General features: G+C 42.4%; 2 protein-coding genes across 12 annotated transcripts in view; one reads left to right on the forward strand and one right to left on the reverse strand.

Annotated features, from left to right (window-relative positions):
• The window catches only part of CEP170 (centrosomal protein 170), a 150,946-nt gene extending 137,137 nt beyond the window's left edge, over positions 1-13,809 (reverse strand). For 7 of the 10 annotated variants that reach the window (XM_060243602.1, XM_060243583.1, XM_060243591.1 and 4 more), the window contains exon 1: positions 13,677-13,809. The gene's annotated coding sequence lies outside the window, so the exon portion shown is untranslated. Of the gene's footprint in view, positions 1-13,672 lie in introns of all 10 variants that reach the window. The other 3 variants (XM_060243554.1, XM_060243546.1, XM_060243529.1) reach the window with 2 other exon arrangements.
• A 795-nt stretch (positions 13,810-14,604) lies between these two features.
• Positions 14,605-16,922, forward strand: part of SDCCAG8 (SHH signaling and ciliogenesis regulator SDCCAG8) — a 200,707-nt gene continuing 198,389 nt past the window's right edge. The window contains exon 1 of one of the 2 annotated variants that reach the window (XM_060243613.1): positions 14,605-14,818. In XM_060243613.1, the coding sequence (XP_060099596.1) occupies positions 14,668-14,818 (151 nt within the window). In that variant the 5' untranslated portion in view covers positions 14,605-14,667. The remainder of the gene's footprint in view (positions 14,819-16,922) is intronic. The other variant, XM_060243621.1, reaches the window with a different exon arrangement.

Consider the following 16,922-nt stretch of genomic DNA (forward strand, 5'->3'; position numbering starts at 1 on the left):
CAAGTTCAGTAAGGATTGGATTTAGAAGGGCCTAGTAGCAGCTCCCCCCTCCAAAAAAAACCCCCCACAGGTGCCCCCAGGAAACTGCTCTCTGGGGAAATCACAGCTGCAGGTTCAGGAGAACCATGTCAACCCCCCCCCCCCCGGCTTCCGCTGCAAGCTAGAGGCATCTAACTTGCAGACCTCAGTGGGTTGGGTTGGGGGAGGGGTGAGCACTGCCTGTCTTCTCATCATAGATATTGTTGTTGCAGATGGACAGTACTTCTCAGGCCCAAGAGGTAGTCACCCACCAACCTCCTCCTGGAGGATCCTAGGGTCCAAAGTGCAAAAGTGAGTGACCCAATGGGAGGTCTCACTCAGGAGGGGGTTGGAGAGTTGGAAAACCAAGACAAGGGGCAGGCACAGCAAGGGCAGCTGATGATGTTCAGTCTAGCAGGGAGGATGCCCAGAGATGCAGAAGTTGAGGATCTTACAGTCCAAAGTGCAAAACGGAGGATCTAACAGGGGGCCCAGCATGGGAAGAGGCAGGCATAGTTGATGATATGGGGCAGATGAGGAGCAGGCACAGCTGATGGTGTTAAACCCAGTGGGAGGGCAAGCCCAGAGATATGGAAATTAGGGATCCCAGGGTCCAAACTGTAAACAGGGATCTAATAGGAGGTCTAGTGCAGAAGGGTGGTGGAGAATTGGAAAACCAAGACAAGGGGCAGGCACAGCAAGAGCAGCTGTTGATGCTGAGGGGGGGGGGCTGCCCAGAGGTGTGACAGTCAAGGATCCAAGGGTCCAAAGGGCAAAGGGGGGGAGAGAAACTAAGGGTTCAAAAATCCTACTGGGGGGGAGTATGGATCCTCAGCCAAGAAACCCACTGGCTGAGCCCCTCTGCTTGGCTTGAGCAGGACAGGTGCCTCAGAGCCCTGAGAAAGCACCAAACCCCCCAAACTCTACTGTTTTGTTTATGTTTACATTTAATTCAATTTATATCCTGCCCTCCCTGCTGAGGCAGGTTCACAATGACAGATGACTTCCAGTTCCCTTTCCTCTCTGCCTATAACTCTCTCTCTGCCTGTCTGCAGCTGCAAAGTAAAAACAGCTGCATGTAAACTGGGAATATATATCCATTATGCTCCCATAGAACAGAATGGGAGTTCTCTTGTTGGCAACCACCACTCCCTGAAGAGCTTTGGAGTCCACTATTGATGTTTCCAGGGCTGCAGAAGGGTTGCAGAACTCCATCCCCACATTGCTTTGACAATTAATTGATCAGTGCCAGTGTGTCTGCTGCCTGAACTCCTGACAGGAACTGCATGAATCTCCATAAAAACCATGGAGGTTCATGGAAGGTTTACTCCAGATGCAACTGCACAATCCTCAGCTCACAAACAAGGCAATTTTCATGACAAATTTAGGTTTGTAACAAGGTTTGTGCTTATCCCTAGTGTAGAATTCTGAGGAGGAAGCATCTCTTGTCTCATGGTCCATAACCATGAGAAACCATGAGATACAAGGAGAAAATGCCTAATTACCAATTAGTATTGTAGCCAAAAGAGAATCACAAAAGTAGATCAAACATAATAAAAAACCGTGAAAAATCACTAACCCCAGTACAAAAAGGTATACAAAATAGTCAATCTCTTAACAGTCACAATACCAATATGAAAATTCAAATACAAAGTTTTTATAACAGAAAGTCCTTATGAAAGTTCATAAATTCTTGCAAAGTGCATCACTCTTCCAATCTCAGTATAAGTAGGTCTTCCTTTCCACTCCTTTGTTCATTCTGTAAAGTGCTTGTGTGCAGTCTGACTCTTTTAAATAAAGCTCTTTCAAAGTTCAATGTAATTAATATATTGTATTGTCAATCTGTCTCTTTTTCCTGGTTCTTGCTCTCTCCTTTGATCAGCTTCCCATGATAGTGACTCTAGCTACAATCTTCTGACAAGGACTGTTGCTATACCCTGGGAAACAACACCAAATTAATCTCTCTTTGTCAGTACTGCTACCACCTTCATAACATCACCCTGCAGCCTAGTCACCACTGACGACATCCCTAGCATACACTATTTGTTAGCATTATATACAACACTTACCATCCAAGTACATTCTGCTTTAAGATACCAGTACCCATCATAAAGCAAAATCTATGATCCCATAAACCATTCAATTCCAGTCTTGAATTCATTCTACTTTTATAGCAGGCCTTGATGAAAATTCCTTAATAGTCTCCAAAATCCCACTCATGTATGCAGTCCCTCCTTTGCAACTGTTTCACTTTGGAAGTTGATTCAAACCCTCAGTAACTACAACATGCCTGTTTACCTTAGATTCAAACCTGGAAGCGTGTTTTATCTGCAATCTATGTCAGCTAAAACAATGCCTTACAGTGTCGTTAATACTTCCTCCCCTGTATCAAAATCAGATGCAGCTTGCTTTACTGCTCAAGCAAAAAAAGGTCAAGAATCCACCTACAGTTCTCCTTATCCACTTATATGCTACTTTGTCTAAGCTAAAATTAATCAGATTACAGGCTGCATGTTCTATGTAATAGCAAAAAAAAAAGTTTCCTTAGAAGCGTTTTCACCTGGTGCTGAGTAGAATGAATTGCTTTCCTTTCACTTTGAAGTAATGCATTTGAATGTAAAGATTTTACACAAAACTTACACGCCTTAGTAACATCAGAACAGTAACACTGGGCTTCATTTCCCCCCCCCCTCACTTTTCTTTGTTCTCCTATAGTATGGATTGCCTTCATGATACCTAACAGTTTTCATCTGTGAGCTAACACATATTGTTTTATTTGTAACTAGTGTTGTTTTATAGGTGAATACTATACTAGTTTCATGTGTTCCCTTAATCCTGTGATCTAAACATTGGTTTTGGAGGAAGACAACATTTTCTAAAACTTACTAATATGTTGGCACCCCTATACCATATTATGAGGTGAAACTAAGTTGGCATTTGAGTGCAATCCAAACAATGATTCTAAAATTGGGTAGGACTTCATTTACATGCCATCCTTCTCTCCAATGGGGATGGAAAACAGTTTACATTATTCTTACATTATTCTTGGAGAGGGACAGTGGCTCAGTGGTAGAGCATCTGCTTGGTAAGCAAAAGGTTCCAGGTTCAATCCCCGGCATCTCCAACTAAAAAAAGTCCAGGCAAATAGGTGTGAAAAAACCTCAGCTTGAGACCCTGGAGAGCCACTGCCAGTCTGAGTAGACAATACTGACTTTGATGGACCGAAGGGCTGATTCAGTATAAGGCAGCTTCATATGTTCCCTATTCAGCTTTATTCTCACAATAACCAAGTAAGGTATGTTAGGCTGAGAGTGCAGACTGGTGCAAGGTGCAAGGACACCAAGCGAGTTTTCATGGAAGAGTAGGTTTTTGAATCCAAGTTTCTAGTTTGGCACTCTAATGCAATACTGAAAATTGGGGGGGGGGGGGACATAAATGCCTGTTGCTAGGCAAAGCAAATTAATCCCTACAGCATTGGGTGCTGGGGGGGGGGTGAAGTCTACAAATTTGGGTCATTATTAGCCCATCATAAGCCTGTGTGTCAAGGGATCCTAGCAGGACATAACTGACAGCTCTGTGTATATGATATGAAGCCTTTAAAAGAAATAAAAGACCTTTGAATGCTTCCCTGTCACCATTATGCTCACACACGATGGGAAGATGAGCTCTGTTATGCATGATGATGGTCATTCCACATGTACAGGCACCATGCTTCCAGTAAGACTGAATCATGCCCAAAATATTTTCTGAGAGAACATGGACAAGATCGGGAAATTGCCTTGTGAGTGTCATGAAACGAAGAGACAACACACTATAAACAGAGATTAGGTTATGTGAGAAATATGCCTTTTAGCCAAGGTCTGCTTTTCTAGGAAAATGGTTAACTTGGCCTCTTAAAAAGAAAAATCAGACCTGGTCCAAAGTGGGTTCATATTCAACAAGTGTGATAATTATTGGTCTACCTAAAAGCAGTGTTAACCATATAGCGGTGATAATTTGTGCTTTTTAACTGGGATCTGTCAAATCACAGAAACAGAGGGTGTCATCATAAGCAAGGTTAAAAAATGGATTCTTAGTTCCATCCCAAATCTGGAGTGGCTGAAGATCAACAATGTGGATAACAAATACAGAGATCTTCTTTTCCCCTTTAAAACATTTCATCTATACCTAAGAGGTTAGGTATATTCAGCTTGTAAGATTTCACATGATTCCTATTTCTAGTATTCAACTACAGTGATATGTAACTCTGCTTCTCAAAATAGCTCTCAAAGTCTTTTTGCATAAAGCGTTTTCTGTGAGTTTATTAAAGTTCTTACACAGGCTTCAAACTGTAATCACCCCCCCCCCCCAAAAAAGTGTAACCATTAAAAAAAAATCTCTGCACAGCTGATTTCCCTTTAAGGGAATATTTTGATTGTTTGAGAATGGATCTTAATATACCAACCACAACATCACTATCTTATTAACTTCATTTATAAGCCTCTTTTCATCAACAGGGAACCAAAGTGGCTTTTTAAAAAAATTTCTTTCAAATACATATAAGGCTACATTTAAAAGGTATCAAATTCTCAAAACAAATAGTTTAATAAAATACCTATATACTGCTTTTCTTTACACATAGCAAACCCAAGAAAGTTAATCCATATATTGTACATATACACAATTGTTATTGTATACTGAAATCAATTACTTTGTTTATTTTAACTTGTTGTGCACTGCCCTGAGCCCTTCAGGGAAGGGCAGTCTATAAATTTTGATGATGATGATGATAATGACAGATGAAAGGAATTAAAAGTGCATTGGAAGTAATAATAAAGTAGGTTGTGAGCCCCAAACCACAGTTACCCTGCTGTATCATCTCAGAATATTTATGAACTTTCTAACTGCTGGCAGGCAATAAACCAAGTATTGTGACAGCGGTTTTAAGGCAGATTGGGCCAGAAGTTTGATCATGTCCTTAAGGTTGGCATGCTTGTCAACTGGCCAGAGCCAAATATTCCATGATTGCCACTATATAGATGGCAATTTACCTTTTAAATATCATTATCATGTCATACATTATAAGTACAATCTATGGATGAACAGATTTTGTTCCTTTATTGTTCAGGAAATTTTTTATGCTGTTTTAATTTCATTTTAACCATAAGAATATCTAAAACTGATTCTAATGTAGGACATAAGAGTTTATCATAGCTTTCAGTTCACTTGCATTTTTCTCTCCTTGAGCACAAATATGAACACTGACAATATTTTGCAACTAAGCAATGTTGATATGATTGAATATATATTTGCACCAAAGATTCTTTTTTGTGTGGCTTTTATATGGTTCTGGACATTTACAAAATACATGTATGTACTACCTTAATACAACCAGTCCTATACAATTTGCTTTGTGTGTGTGTGTTTTATCAATGTGTAGTGTGTGCATTAGAATCAAATAGACCCTTAGATCAGACAGCACAACAAGTAACCCTCTCTGGAATTCCAAGATCAACTGTTGTGTGCAACCTTGTTGCCACAAGCAGGGGACCAGAGAGGGCCTCTGCAGGCTGCCACCACTCTGGTAGAGGTCTGCCTGGAAAGGTTCAGAGCAGCCACTCAACCCCTCTGTCTTCCTTCTAAGCATTTGTGACTGAAGAGATGTGAGGACCCAGGCAGTATAACAGCAATAAATTTATTGTAAGTGCTCAAGAACAAACAAGCAGGTTGTAAAATCATTAGTGAAAGTGAAAAATGTAAAGATGCTACAAAGAAAATAACAGCCCTGATGGGACCAACTACACATTTCCTTCTTTTTGCTTCCAACTCACTTGTCCCCCTTTGGATAAAGGAACTCTCCTGCTGAAGCCTCTCTCCAGGTCACCTTTTCCAGATAGAACACTCTCCTCCACTAGCTAGGCCTCGTATCCTTTCCTCCCAGGTCCCACCCCTCTATTCTCCATTGGGCAAATTCCCTCCCCCAAAACTGCTGCCCACCTGATCAGAAGGACAGAAAGGATCCTGGGAGATGTAAGTCCACTAGCACTGTGAGATGGGCTTCTCCAGGCCCTATAGGCCTCACGGCCTAGGCCCAGGGCATGACACCTGTCAAACTGCATCTCCATTATAAAAAAATTCTAGCTCTTAACTCTCTGTCCAACCTCAAACAGAACTGATTCTCTACCCTTCTTCCTTGCATCAGATTATTTTTTTCAAAGGCTAAAGAGGCATTTCCAACTAACAAACTCTTGTCAGAAGATAGATTATATAAAACCATTGTATCACATTGACTCATAATAAAGCAAGAAACACACAATCTTAAACGAAAAAGAGAGCAGGGAGAGCTTCAGAGACATGGTAATCAAGGAATTAGATTTGAAATAAACAGCCAGTTTCTCTAGTGTGCAAGTAATTAAAATTAACAGTTCTCAATTCAGTTCAGAGCAGAAGTTACAAAAATATATTTCTAAACTATGTATTAGCTGCAAGCAATTTCTTGTCTTCCAAAATAGCAGTATCTCAAACTCTTGTCAGGAAGTCAGAATACAGTGTACAAAAGATAAGATGTTTAAAAGATTTGCCTTTTCTCCCTTGCAAAGCTAGAATACTTTACAAAAAAAGAGATAAACAGATGCAATTCATAATTAAACTATTACATGAACTTAACTATTACATGTAAGCATACACAAATCCACTTGCTAGATCAGGGGTGGGGAACCTCTGTCCCAAGGGCCGTATGCGGCCCTCAAGGTCACTTGGTGTGGCCCTCAGGGATTGCTGAGCTGAACCGAGCCATGTGGCAGCCTCTCTGGGGCCTGGCTGGCCAGCAAGGATTGTGGGGCCCAGCTGCATTGTGCAGCAGCCTCCCCAGAGCCAGGCAGGGATCACAGGGCCCAGATGTACTGTGCGGCAGCCTCCCTGAGGCCTGGCTGGCTGACCAGATTTGCTGCAGGGCCTGGAAAAGTTACTGCCACAGTTCAGTTTGCATTTGATTATCTCAGACGGTATGGCCTAATATGCTAACGAGTGTGTGACCTAACATGCTAAAATTAGGGGATGTGGTCTAATATGCTACTGAGTTCCTGCTGGGCTTTTTCTACAAAAAAGTCCTGGACCTATGCATTTGCCTAGGGCAGCGGGCCAGGTGTGTTTGCCAGATTAGGCTCTCCCCACATGACTAGATAGAAAAACAATTATTTGTATTAATTTTTGCTGGCCTGAATCGTTCTCCCTTGACGGAGCACTGTTTTTTAAGTTGATAATTTTTAATGGCCTGTGAATGATGTTATAAATAGCCATATGGCCCCTGGCAGAAAAAAGGTTCCCCACTCCTGTGCTAGCTCATGAAGAACAAGTGTGTCCCACTCCCCTGACAAGAAGGACTTCCAGCCACCCAGCCCCTTTCTCCAAGCTGCCTCTCATGCTACTGTTCTAAAATGCTAAGAAATGACAGATGTCTCTTTTGACCTGTAACTTCTCCACACACTAGCACAGCAGACAGAAATCCTTGCTTCTTCCCCCAAGGGCTCAGTGCTTGCCAGAGAGAGAGGAGGAGGTGGCAGGAAGCATGAACAGAGGCTGGGTAGTAAGACAGGCTAGTGATTTTGACTCCAGTTTAAACACCATACTTATTCAACATTACCTTTGCTTTTCATAATAGCCAAGTACATTAATAAACCATTGTTTATGACATACAATCAGAAAACTAATTATTTTAGATCAAAGATGGGAAAATTAATCACTCCTTAGAATAGGCAGAGAAACATGTTTAAAGTATAGGAAATGCTTTAATGCTTAAAACTATTGTGCTCAGTTTAGACATCATGCTAAACCTTGTATTCAGTGTTTCCATCACTGTATGAGTGGCCTCTGAACGTGAAGTAGTGCCTACAATTATGTTCATTCAGACATCAAGCCAACTCTTAGTCAATTGGGTTAAACATCCAGATTAAGTCTCAGAGAAAGTATGCACTGTGATAAACTCCATAGCAACTTTCCTTCATTCAAGATTTTCTAGAAAAAATGTTTTGTGCATCAACTTGCTGGGGATACTTGAAGTATGGAGGATTGGACTAAAATATCTACTGATGTCTTCCAGCTCTTCTTTAAGAGCTTTTAGACCTTGCTATGTGTCAGGAATATTTATAAAGCCCTAATGTGCCCCGTGGCACAGATTGGTAAAGCTGCAGTACTGCAGTCGGAACCCTCTTTTCACAACCTGAGTTCGATCTCAGCGGAAGCTGGTTCGGGTAGACGGCTCCAGGTTGACTCAGCCTTCCATCCTTCCGAGGTTGGTAAAATGAGTACCCAGCTATGTAGATGACTGGGGAAGGCAATGGCAAACCACCCCATAAAAAGTCTGCCATGAAAACGTTGTGAAAGCAACGTCACCCCAAAGTCGAAAACGACTAGTGCTTGCACAGGGGACTACCTTTAATGTAGCACAGTGATTAAAACCAGCAACTATAAGCAGGGAAGTTCCAGGTCAAATTTCTGCTCAGTCAAGAAGTCAGAATCTTAACCAGTACACTTTCAGGTTCAGCTTCCCTACCCACATAATACGGAGAGCACAATATTCAGTTTAAAAGTTTCCTGTAAGGATTACTGTGAAAAGCTACATGAAGTGTTTTGAGCACTACTTGAGACAAAACAAAATTTCTCATAAGTTCAACATTTGGCAGCTCTCTCATTTTTTAAATTTCAAACTTATGTGTTACTTGAGAAATTTAGTTTTAAGATTGATTTTTTAAAAACATGGTTTTAACTTGCAAGTAGATGCCTGCCACCTAAGACCTGGTTGGTTATTTCAAATCATATGAACCTTAAGTCTTCATCAGCCCTGTAATTCCTGGTTATGTGTACTTCTAATCTATGTCCATGCTCTCCTCCCCAATTTTCTTCCTCCCCTCTGTTCTTCTGGACCACTTGCTCTTTAGATCTTTATTTCCTAACCCCTACTGCCTCCATCCATCATTTTAGATATATAGTTTAAGGCCCCCACTTCTTAAATTTTTCCTTCTGAAAACTCTTCTGCTTATCTTGCTGCTTCTACAACATGCAAAGCTTAGTTAATAGTAGAGAGAGATCCTTCTGCCAGCCTTATTCCTCTGTGACACGGCGCCAATTCAATAGTCCATTGCCAGAGAATCCATCATCAAAATTACAAAACTGTTACTATTATAGATATGCTCACTCAAAGACAATGTTAATGCTATATGAGTAACAGATATTAAACACTCTAACGCACTAGTCTTTAATTTTGGTAGACAAAAGTTATTTGCGAGTAATGGAAGAAGATGAAGAGGCTGGATTTACACCCCAACCATTCACGACTTGGAGTCTCACAGCGGCTTACAATCTCCTTTCCCTTACCTTCCCCACAACAGACACCTTATGAGGTAGGTGGGGCTGACAGAGTTCTTTCAAGAACTGCTCTTGAGATAGCAGCTCTTTCAAGAACTGTGATGGACCCAAGGTCACTCAGCAGGTGCATGTGAAGGAGTGGGGAATCAAACCAGGTTCTCCCAGATAAAAGTCTGCACATTTAACTGCTACACCAAACCACTAAACTAAATAGTGTCCCAGACATTTTAACAAGTCACATTTTCCATGCTATTCAGTAGAACCCTATATTAAGAATAGTTTATGGGGATAGACATGAACAAGGGGTGATGGAAGAGATATGGCACAGACTGGTCATTTTTGTGTAGCTCATTTGTCTAGACATGCAAATGAGATTTTATGTTTTATGTTACCAACTGCTTTGAACAAGGATGGGAATGTGTAAAAGTTGTTATTATTATATTATTATTATTTAAATTTATGAATAGCTTCATCCCAGCCAATGCCTCATCCCGGTTAACTAGAGTTCACAAGAGGGTGGTTTAAAGAAGAGAAAGAACCCCCAAGGAATGATCCCACCTGATACCTGTGATTAGACCAAGGGAAAATGAAAGTACTGTTTTGTATAGCACAGGAAATTGAGGAGCTCCAGTTCGCCCAATGGCACAAGACTGAAGAGTCATAAGGCTGCAACAAAGAGCCTGTGAAATTTGTATTACTTACAATACAATTACTTACTAGTTTTCCACCCTGCAATAAGGAACTATTGGCAAAAGAAAACAATAAGCAGCAAACACTCTGTTAATATATATGGTGCACCGCACAACAGTGAATGTTGTTGCTGAACTGCAACAGAAGAAACTAGGTTAGACAACAAAGTAAAAAACAAACAAGCAGTGATAGTTAGCAGGTGCACCACACTTTCATTAAGAACATAAGAGAAGCCATTTTGGATCAGGCCAATGGCCCATCCAATCCAACACTCTGTGTCACACGGTGGCCAAAAATACACACACACACACACATATATACTGTGGCTAATAGCCACTGATGGACCTCTGCTCCATATTTTTATCTAACCCCCTCTTGAAGATGCCTATGCTTGTAGCCGCCGCCACCTCCTGTGGCAGTGAATTCCACATGTTAATCACCCTTTGGGTGAAGAAGTACTTCCTTTTATCCGTTTTAACCTGACTGCTCAGCAATTTCATCGAATGCCCACAAGTTCTTGTATTGTGAGAAAGGGAGAAAAGTACTTCTTTCTCTACTTTCTCCATCCCATGCATTATCTTGTAAACCTCTATCATGTCACCCCACTGTCGACATTTCTCCAAGCTAAAGAGCCCCAAACGTTTTAGCCTGTCTTCATAGGGAAAGTGTTCCAACCCTTGAATCATTCTAGTTGCCCTTTTCTGGACTTTTTCCAATGCTATAATATTCTTTTTGAGGTGCGGTGACCAGAATTGCACACAGTATTCCAAATCAGAACGCACCATCGATTTATACAGGGGCATTATGATACTGGCTGATTTGTTGTCAGTTCCCTTCCTAATAATTCCCAGCATGGCGTTGGCCTTTTTTATTGCAATCACACACTGTCTTGACATTTTAGTGAGTTATCTACCACGACCCCAAGATCTCTCTCTTGGTCAGTCTCTGTCAGTTCACACCCCATCAATTTGTATTTGTAGCTGGGATTCTTGGCCCCAATGTGCATTACTTTGCACTTGGCCACATTGAACATCATCTGCCACGCTGACGCTCACTCACCCAGCCTCAACAGATCCCTTTGGAATTCCTCACAATCCTCTCTGGTTCTCACCATCCTGAACAATTTAGTGTCATCTGCAAACTTGGCCACTTCATTGCTCACTCTCAACTCCAAATCATTTATGAACAAGTTAAAGAGCATGGGACCCAGTACCGAGCCCTGCGGCACCCCACTGCTTACCGTCCTCCACTGCGAAGACTGCCCATTTATACTCACTCTCTACTTCTTATTAATTAGCTAGTGTTTGATCCACAAGATTTTGCTATCAAGCTTGACTTCACTGTCAAGACTGAAGCACTATAGTTATTGCACAAAACTGCCATACTGGAACTACTTTGTACATCATTTAACCTTACAACTTTCATCCACATGAACTTTTACATTTTAAAGAAGTCAAATACTGGTTTCTTCTTATTGATAAATAGATAGATTCTTCTCTTTTTGATAAATATCAAAGGTCATTTTGTAGAAAAATAGGTGGTGGAGCATATTAGCATAACTCATTAGCATATGCCACCCCGCCCCCCTCCAGCCAAAAGCAACCCGGTGCAAGAAAGGAGAGCCCTGGGTGAACAAGGTCTACTTGGGCTGGCTAGAGATCCAGCCAGCCCAAGCAGGCCTCGCTCACCTGGGGCTCTCTTTTGCTGCCCCCCCAGTAAAAAGCTGCCTGCCACCAAAAATCACATAAGAAGTTGAGAAAGGGTGGTGTGGACTTCCCCAAGGGTTAATGAGGGCTGCTGGGCGTGTGGCAAAGCCACCCCCCCCCCGCTGGCTGCCCACTCTCCTAATCCAGGGATTGTTATGCAGCTGCGCCTACTATTCAATGGAGAAGGTTCAGGAGCTGTGCTCCTGTGAGCTCCTGCTGAATCTGAGGCCTGATAAATATAATTCCTTATCTTTAAATTCTCCTTTTGCTTGCATGATCATATCACAAAGAAACCATCACACTCTAGAAACTTGAGCATATTCACTCAGATAAATACTTTATGAAGAATACATTTAGTTACAAGTGAAAAACAACAAATGACTCGTAAGGATTAAGTATATAAGGAAATGCTATCAGTTACTCATATCCTTCTCTCTCTTTCAAGCAACTGAATGGAAAATAGTATTTCAATTTGCTTATGTAAACATAGTTGTCAAAATACATTTCAAAACAAATATCACAGTTCTGAAACTCAGCTACCCACCTTACTGAAAATACAGGGTTTACCACAACCCTTTTTAAAAAAATTGCATTTAGCAATCTCCTGATCAGATGCACAGGCAACACCTTGCCTGATTCTAGAGAGACTTAGATTAACTGCATAGTAAACGTAACTGAATAGTAGATGTACCAGTATACAATTCTGAGCAGAAACACTCATCCCTTCCCCCACTCTTAGCATCCGGCTCCGAGCAACGAGTGGATGAGATCACAAAAGAAGGCTCATTTGTAGATCTGTCATCTGGTTCTCAGTCGAGTCAGCTTCCTCTTCCACAAAAAACTTAATATTTCAAAACCACTCCAAGATTTTTATTGTCTTTGTAACCCATGCATTTCCCCTCTTAAAAAGGTTACAATGACTAGGCACATCTTTCATTAACAAAATGAACCATTTTGTAATTATGCCTTCACAAAGAGCCATTATCGCCCCATTACATATAGCTTAAGAAGCCATATGTATATCCCGTGCATCCCCTTTTACATACAAGCAATCACTAACAGCAGCAGAAAAAGAAAAGGAATGGAATACTTGCTATTTTCCTCCCTTTGGGTTTCCTTAACAAGCAAGTGTAAAGCTAGGCATCATTTTAGACTGAGACGCTTTACAGCACAATCAGACTGTACAGCAAATTGGAAAAGAAAGGCCTTTTTTCAAACATCCCTTTCAATTTGTTGCAAAAAGTTACGATCTAAAAAAATCCATGAGAAACAAAGGAGAACCTGTACCACGCCTGCAGAAAAAGCAAAGAATCACACAAAGCAAAGAATCTCCCCTCTCCGCCCCCTATGACTTCCAGAGGAGTAGAGGGTGTGCGTAGCTGGGTGGATGATGAAAACCGAAGCCAAAGAACTGAATAGGGAAAAGGAAGCCCCTCCACCCGTAACCTGCATAGGCGAGGAGCTGGGGGAGGTCTGTTGTAAGAGCGAAGGGAAAGGAAGAAAGAAGAAAGGGGGATTTAAGGGAGCTTCATCTGTATCCAATCTGGGCCATCCCCCCTCATATCTATACAGCAGCAACAACCACCTCTATTCGTTCCCACAGGGACAGCGTTGGACCGACAGAGAAAACAGAAAGCCAGGGCAACCAAAGGCTACAGCGCAGAAGATTTTTTTTTTTTTTTAAAGAAAGCCCTACCCAAAGTCTGGCTGGTCTGCAAAGCACCCCCGCCTACCACCAGGTCGAGAGAAGAAAAAAAAACAGCGACACAGTTGAGAGGGGAAAGGATATATGCCATAAACAAATACATCGTAGTTGTTGCTTCTACCCTAACAGGAGAAAGGAAAAACACCACCCCAGATGGCCAAGGGTCTTCTAAGGCATCTCGCCCCCTCCCCGAAAGCAGAGTCTGTCTCACCGACCCAGTCCACCGCGAGGGGAGGGCCACTCCAGCTGTCGGTCTTTCTGTGGTGCACCACTAGCACCCTAACGTTATTCCCAGCATATAGCGGCTAACGGCGGGGAGCCAGAAAAATCCACTGCGCAAGCGTCCACACAGAGCGCGCGCACACGCACAATTATGGAGGGGGGAAGGGCAATGAAAAGAGGAAGGAACGGATTTGCAAAGCCTAGAACGAGTCGAGTGCGCAAGCGCCCGACCGAAAACTTCCCCCAGTTGAGTCTCACTGCGCAAGCGTCGTTTTTCAGACAATGGGAAGAAAAGAGGGAAATATATTCCCGGTTTATTTCTTCGCAGCTGCAGCATTTGACATATATGTTGGGAAATGGTGGGAAAATATAAATTCGTTTACCCTTGTTTGAGAGGTGGACATGTTATGCATTTCCCGTGCAGTGTTTTGTCTTTCGTATACCTCAGAGAACTTAGTGATCCATTAACGTCATCTAAGGCTGCAGGTATCTCCAGACTACGCTCTGTATTGAGACAGAATAAGGGAGGAAACCCATCTACTGTGGTGTAGGACCTACTAGGTGTTTTTCCGAGACATGGGATAGGAAAGAACCACAAATCCCAGAATGGTGGCGGTAAACTCTTTAAGAAACTCAAACATCATAGAGTGTTGCATGCGGTATGTCTATGGAAGCCTGTCTGAACTTTTTCGGAAATGCTGCGAAGCGAGCGCAGCTGCCCACCGACAGAAAGGACATCGATGTCACAGGTTCAGCGGCCTCGTCGACCCAGCCGTCAGCGGGACTCCGAAAAGACCGTTTCTTTGGTTGTCCAGCAACAAGGTTTCATATGACGGCCTCCGGAATCCCGATGCATTCTGGGAGTTGTAGTTTTTCCTCCTTAATAGCACCTATATTGTTTGGTGGTACTAAGAAGCCGTTTGGACTACAGTGACCGAGAACGACCGCTGAAAGTGGAGGAAGGTTTACCTCACGAGCTCCCCAATGCAAGGCGAGCCACCAGCGGCAGCATGTTTTTCGGGACCCCGCACTGATGTCTGGTGCGAGTTCCTAGGTTCATTCAGTTCTATGAGGGAGGGCGGCGGAGAGTCGGGGTTGGAGGAGTCTTTGGAGCCGTATCATCGAAATCTGCGTGGTGAGTGAGAGAGACCGGGGGTGGGGGGAGTCCACATTCCCGGGTGCTTCTGTCATTTCCCCTTCAAGATTCCTGTGGCCTTCTTGTCACCGAGATATCTGTCTTCGTGCTGTTTGCACAGAAATGTATAATGTATAAGGAACGAAAACTTCTGTAGGGATCTCTCCATTTAATTTGCACTGTGGATGGAGGATTTAAAAACAAACACGGGACTTTTTGATTTTTTGCGATTCGTGAAGCTGAATAGAAGAGTAGCTACTTTTCAGAGTAGGTTTCCAGGTCGCAGGCATTTTGATCTGCCAATCAATTATTTTTTGCTTTGGATTTAGTATAAAGCTGTTTGGATTTAGTATAAAGCTAAGTGTTGTGGGGACCCTATGTTAATCTATTGTAATAAAACAACACAGAAGTTCAGCGGCACCTGAAAGACTAACAATATTTATTCCGACAGAGCTTATTGTATCTAAAGAAGCACACTCTGTTTCACAAAAAGGCATGCTGGAATATTTTTTTTTTTAGGCTTTCTGTTGCCAGTGGATGTCTGTTAAGTACTTTGAACCATGGCTTGTGATTAAAACACTTGTATAGAATCACACATTGATCCAGCTTGCTGTATCATATATACGGAAAATATGCCACGCTGTACCCTCGATGCACCAGAAAATCTTCAGGCTCCACTCCCTGACTCTTTAAGACTCACCTTGTGCTCTGTTTTGCGGTCCCACCACCAAATCTAAAGTTAACAGCTAAAGCAGGGGTGTCAAGCATGCAGCCTGTGGGCCAGATCAGGCCCCCAGAGGGCTCCTATCAGACCTGTGGGCAACTCACTCATTTGCTTCCTTCTCCCTCACTTGCTTCCTTCTGCATCACAAACAACAAAACAGACAATGCAAATCCCAACATGTAGGTGTATTTTATCAGCTATCAGATTATATCACAATACAGTCACAGTCCATGGATGATGAAATGCAATTCCAGTACAATGTAAAGTTCTACAGATACAGTCCCAAGGCTATAAAAAGTCCTCTACAATTCCTATGAGTATTCTTCCACAGGTACCAATGGGACTTCTCTTGAACAGAAGACAAGCTTCCACAGTGGAAAAAAGGATCCCTGAGCCCAACTTGCTATTCGAATATGAGCAGTTTTGTGTTTTCTTCAAGTGCTCTGTCCTTTCTCTTAGTGTCTCAGAGACCTTCTTCTAATGGAACAACATAGCCTCCAGCTATATTTCACCTATCCAGAGCATGTACTTCACCTATCCATAGTATTAATGCTTCTGAATACACACTTGTTTCACCCATGTCTCACATTTAAGGTGTACAGCTAAATACCACAGTATGTGAAACAGCCTTCACAACTTTAAAAAGCAGTATATAGAGCTGTCATGATCCTAGGCCTAGTGAGACCTACAGGCTCCAGAGAAGCATGCCTAGAAGTGCTAGTGGGCCTACATCTCCCAGGTTCCCTTCTGCCCCTCTAATTGGGTGGAAGTTCTGGAGGGAAAACTTGCCCAGAGTGGGGTGGGACCTGGGAGGAAAGCATAAAAGGCCTAGCCATAGACAGGGTATGTTCTCTCTGAAAAGGCTGCAGGGAGAAAGGTTCTCTCTGGAGAGAAGGCAGCTGGAGGGTTCCCTCATCCAAGGAGGTGAGTCTGTTTGGCATTAGGAAGGGAACATCTAGTCAGACATCAGGGGTTTTATTTATTTACACCAACATTTACTATTTCTTAGTTCACAATTGCATTAAATGTTTTACTACCTACTATTGTTTGAGCACTTATAACAAATCAGTTATTGCTAAACTACCTGGGTCCTCACATCTCTGGTCATGGTTAAAAAGTATTGCTAAAAAGGAAGACAAAGGGATGGTTGGTCGCTCTGGGCCCTCCCATTCAGACCCTTACTAGAATGGTGGCAGCTAATAGAAGGCCCTTCCTGATCCCTTGCTGTGTAATAAGAGCAAGTAGTGTAAGAGTCTAAATGTATGAATATGCTTTAAAACGTCAGTACAGATTTGTCCCCAGCAGGTCTTGCCAGACCATTCTCATTTCTTTCTTTGATCAAGTGGTGAGCTTCCTGGATTGAGGGAATCCTTTTGATGA

This window comes from Heteronotia binoei, chromosome 1, assembly GCF_032191835.1.
Source record: "Heteronotia binoei isolate CCM8104 ecotype False Entrance Well chromosome 1, APGP_CSIRO_Hbin_v1, whole genome shotgun sequence".
NCBI classification, from domain to species: Eukaryota; Metazoa; Chordata; class Lepidosauria; order Squamata; family Gekkonidae; genus Heteronotia; species Heteronotia binoei.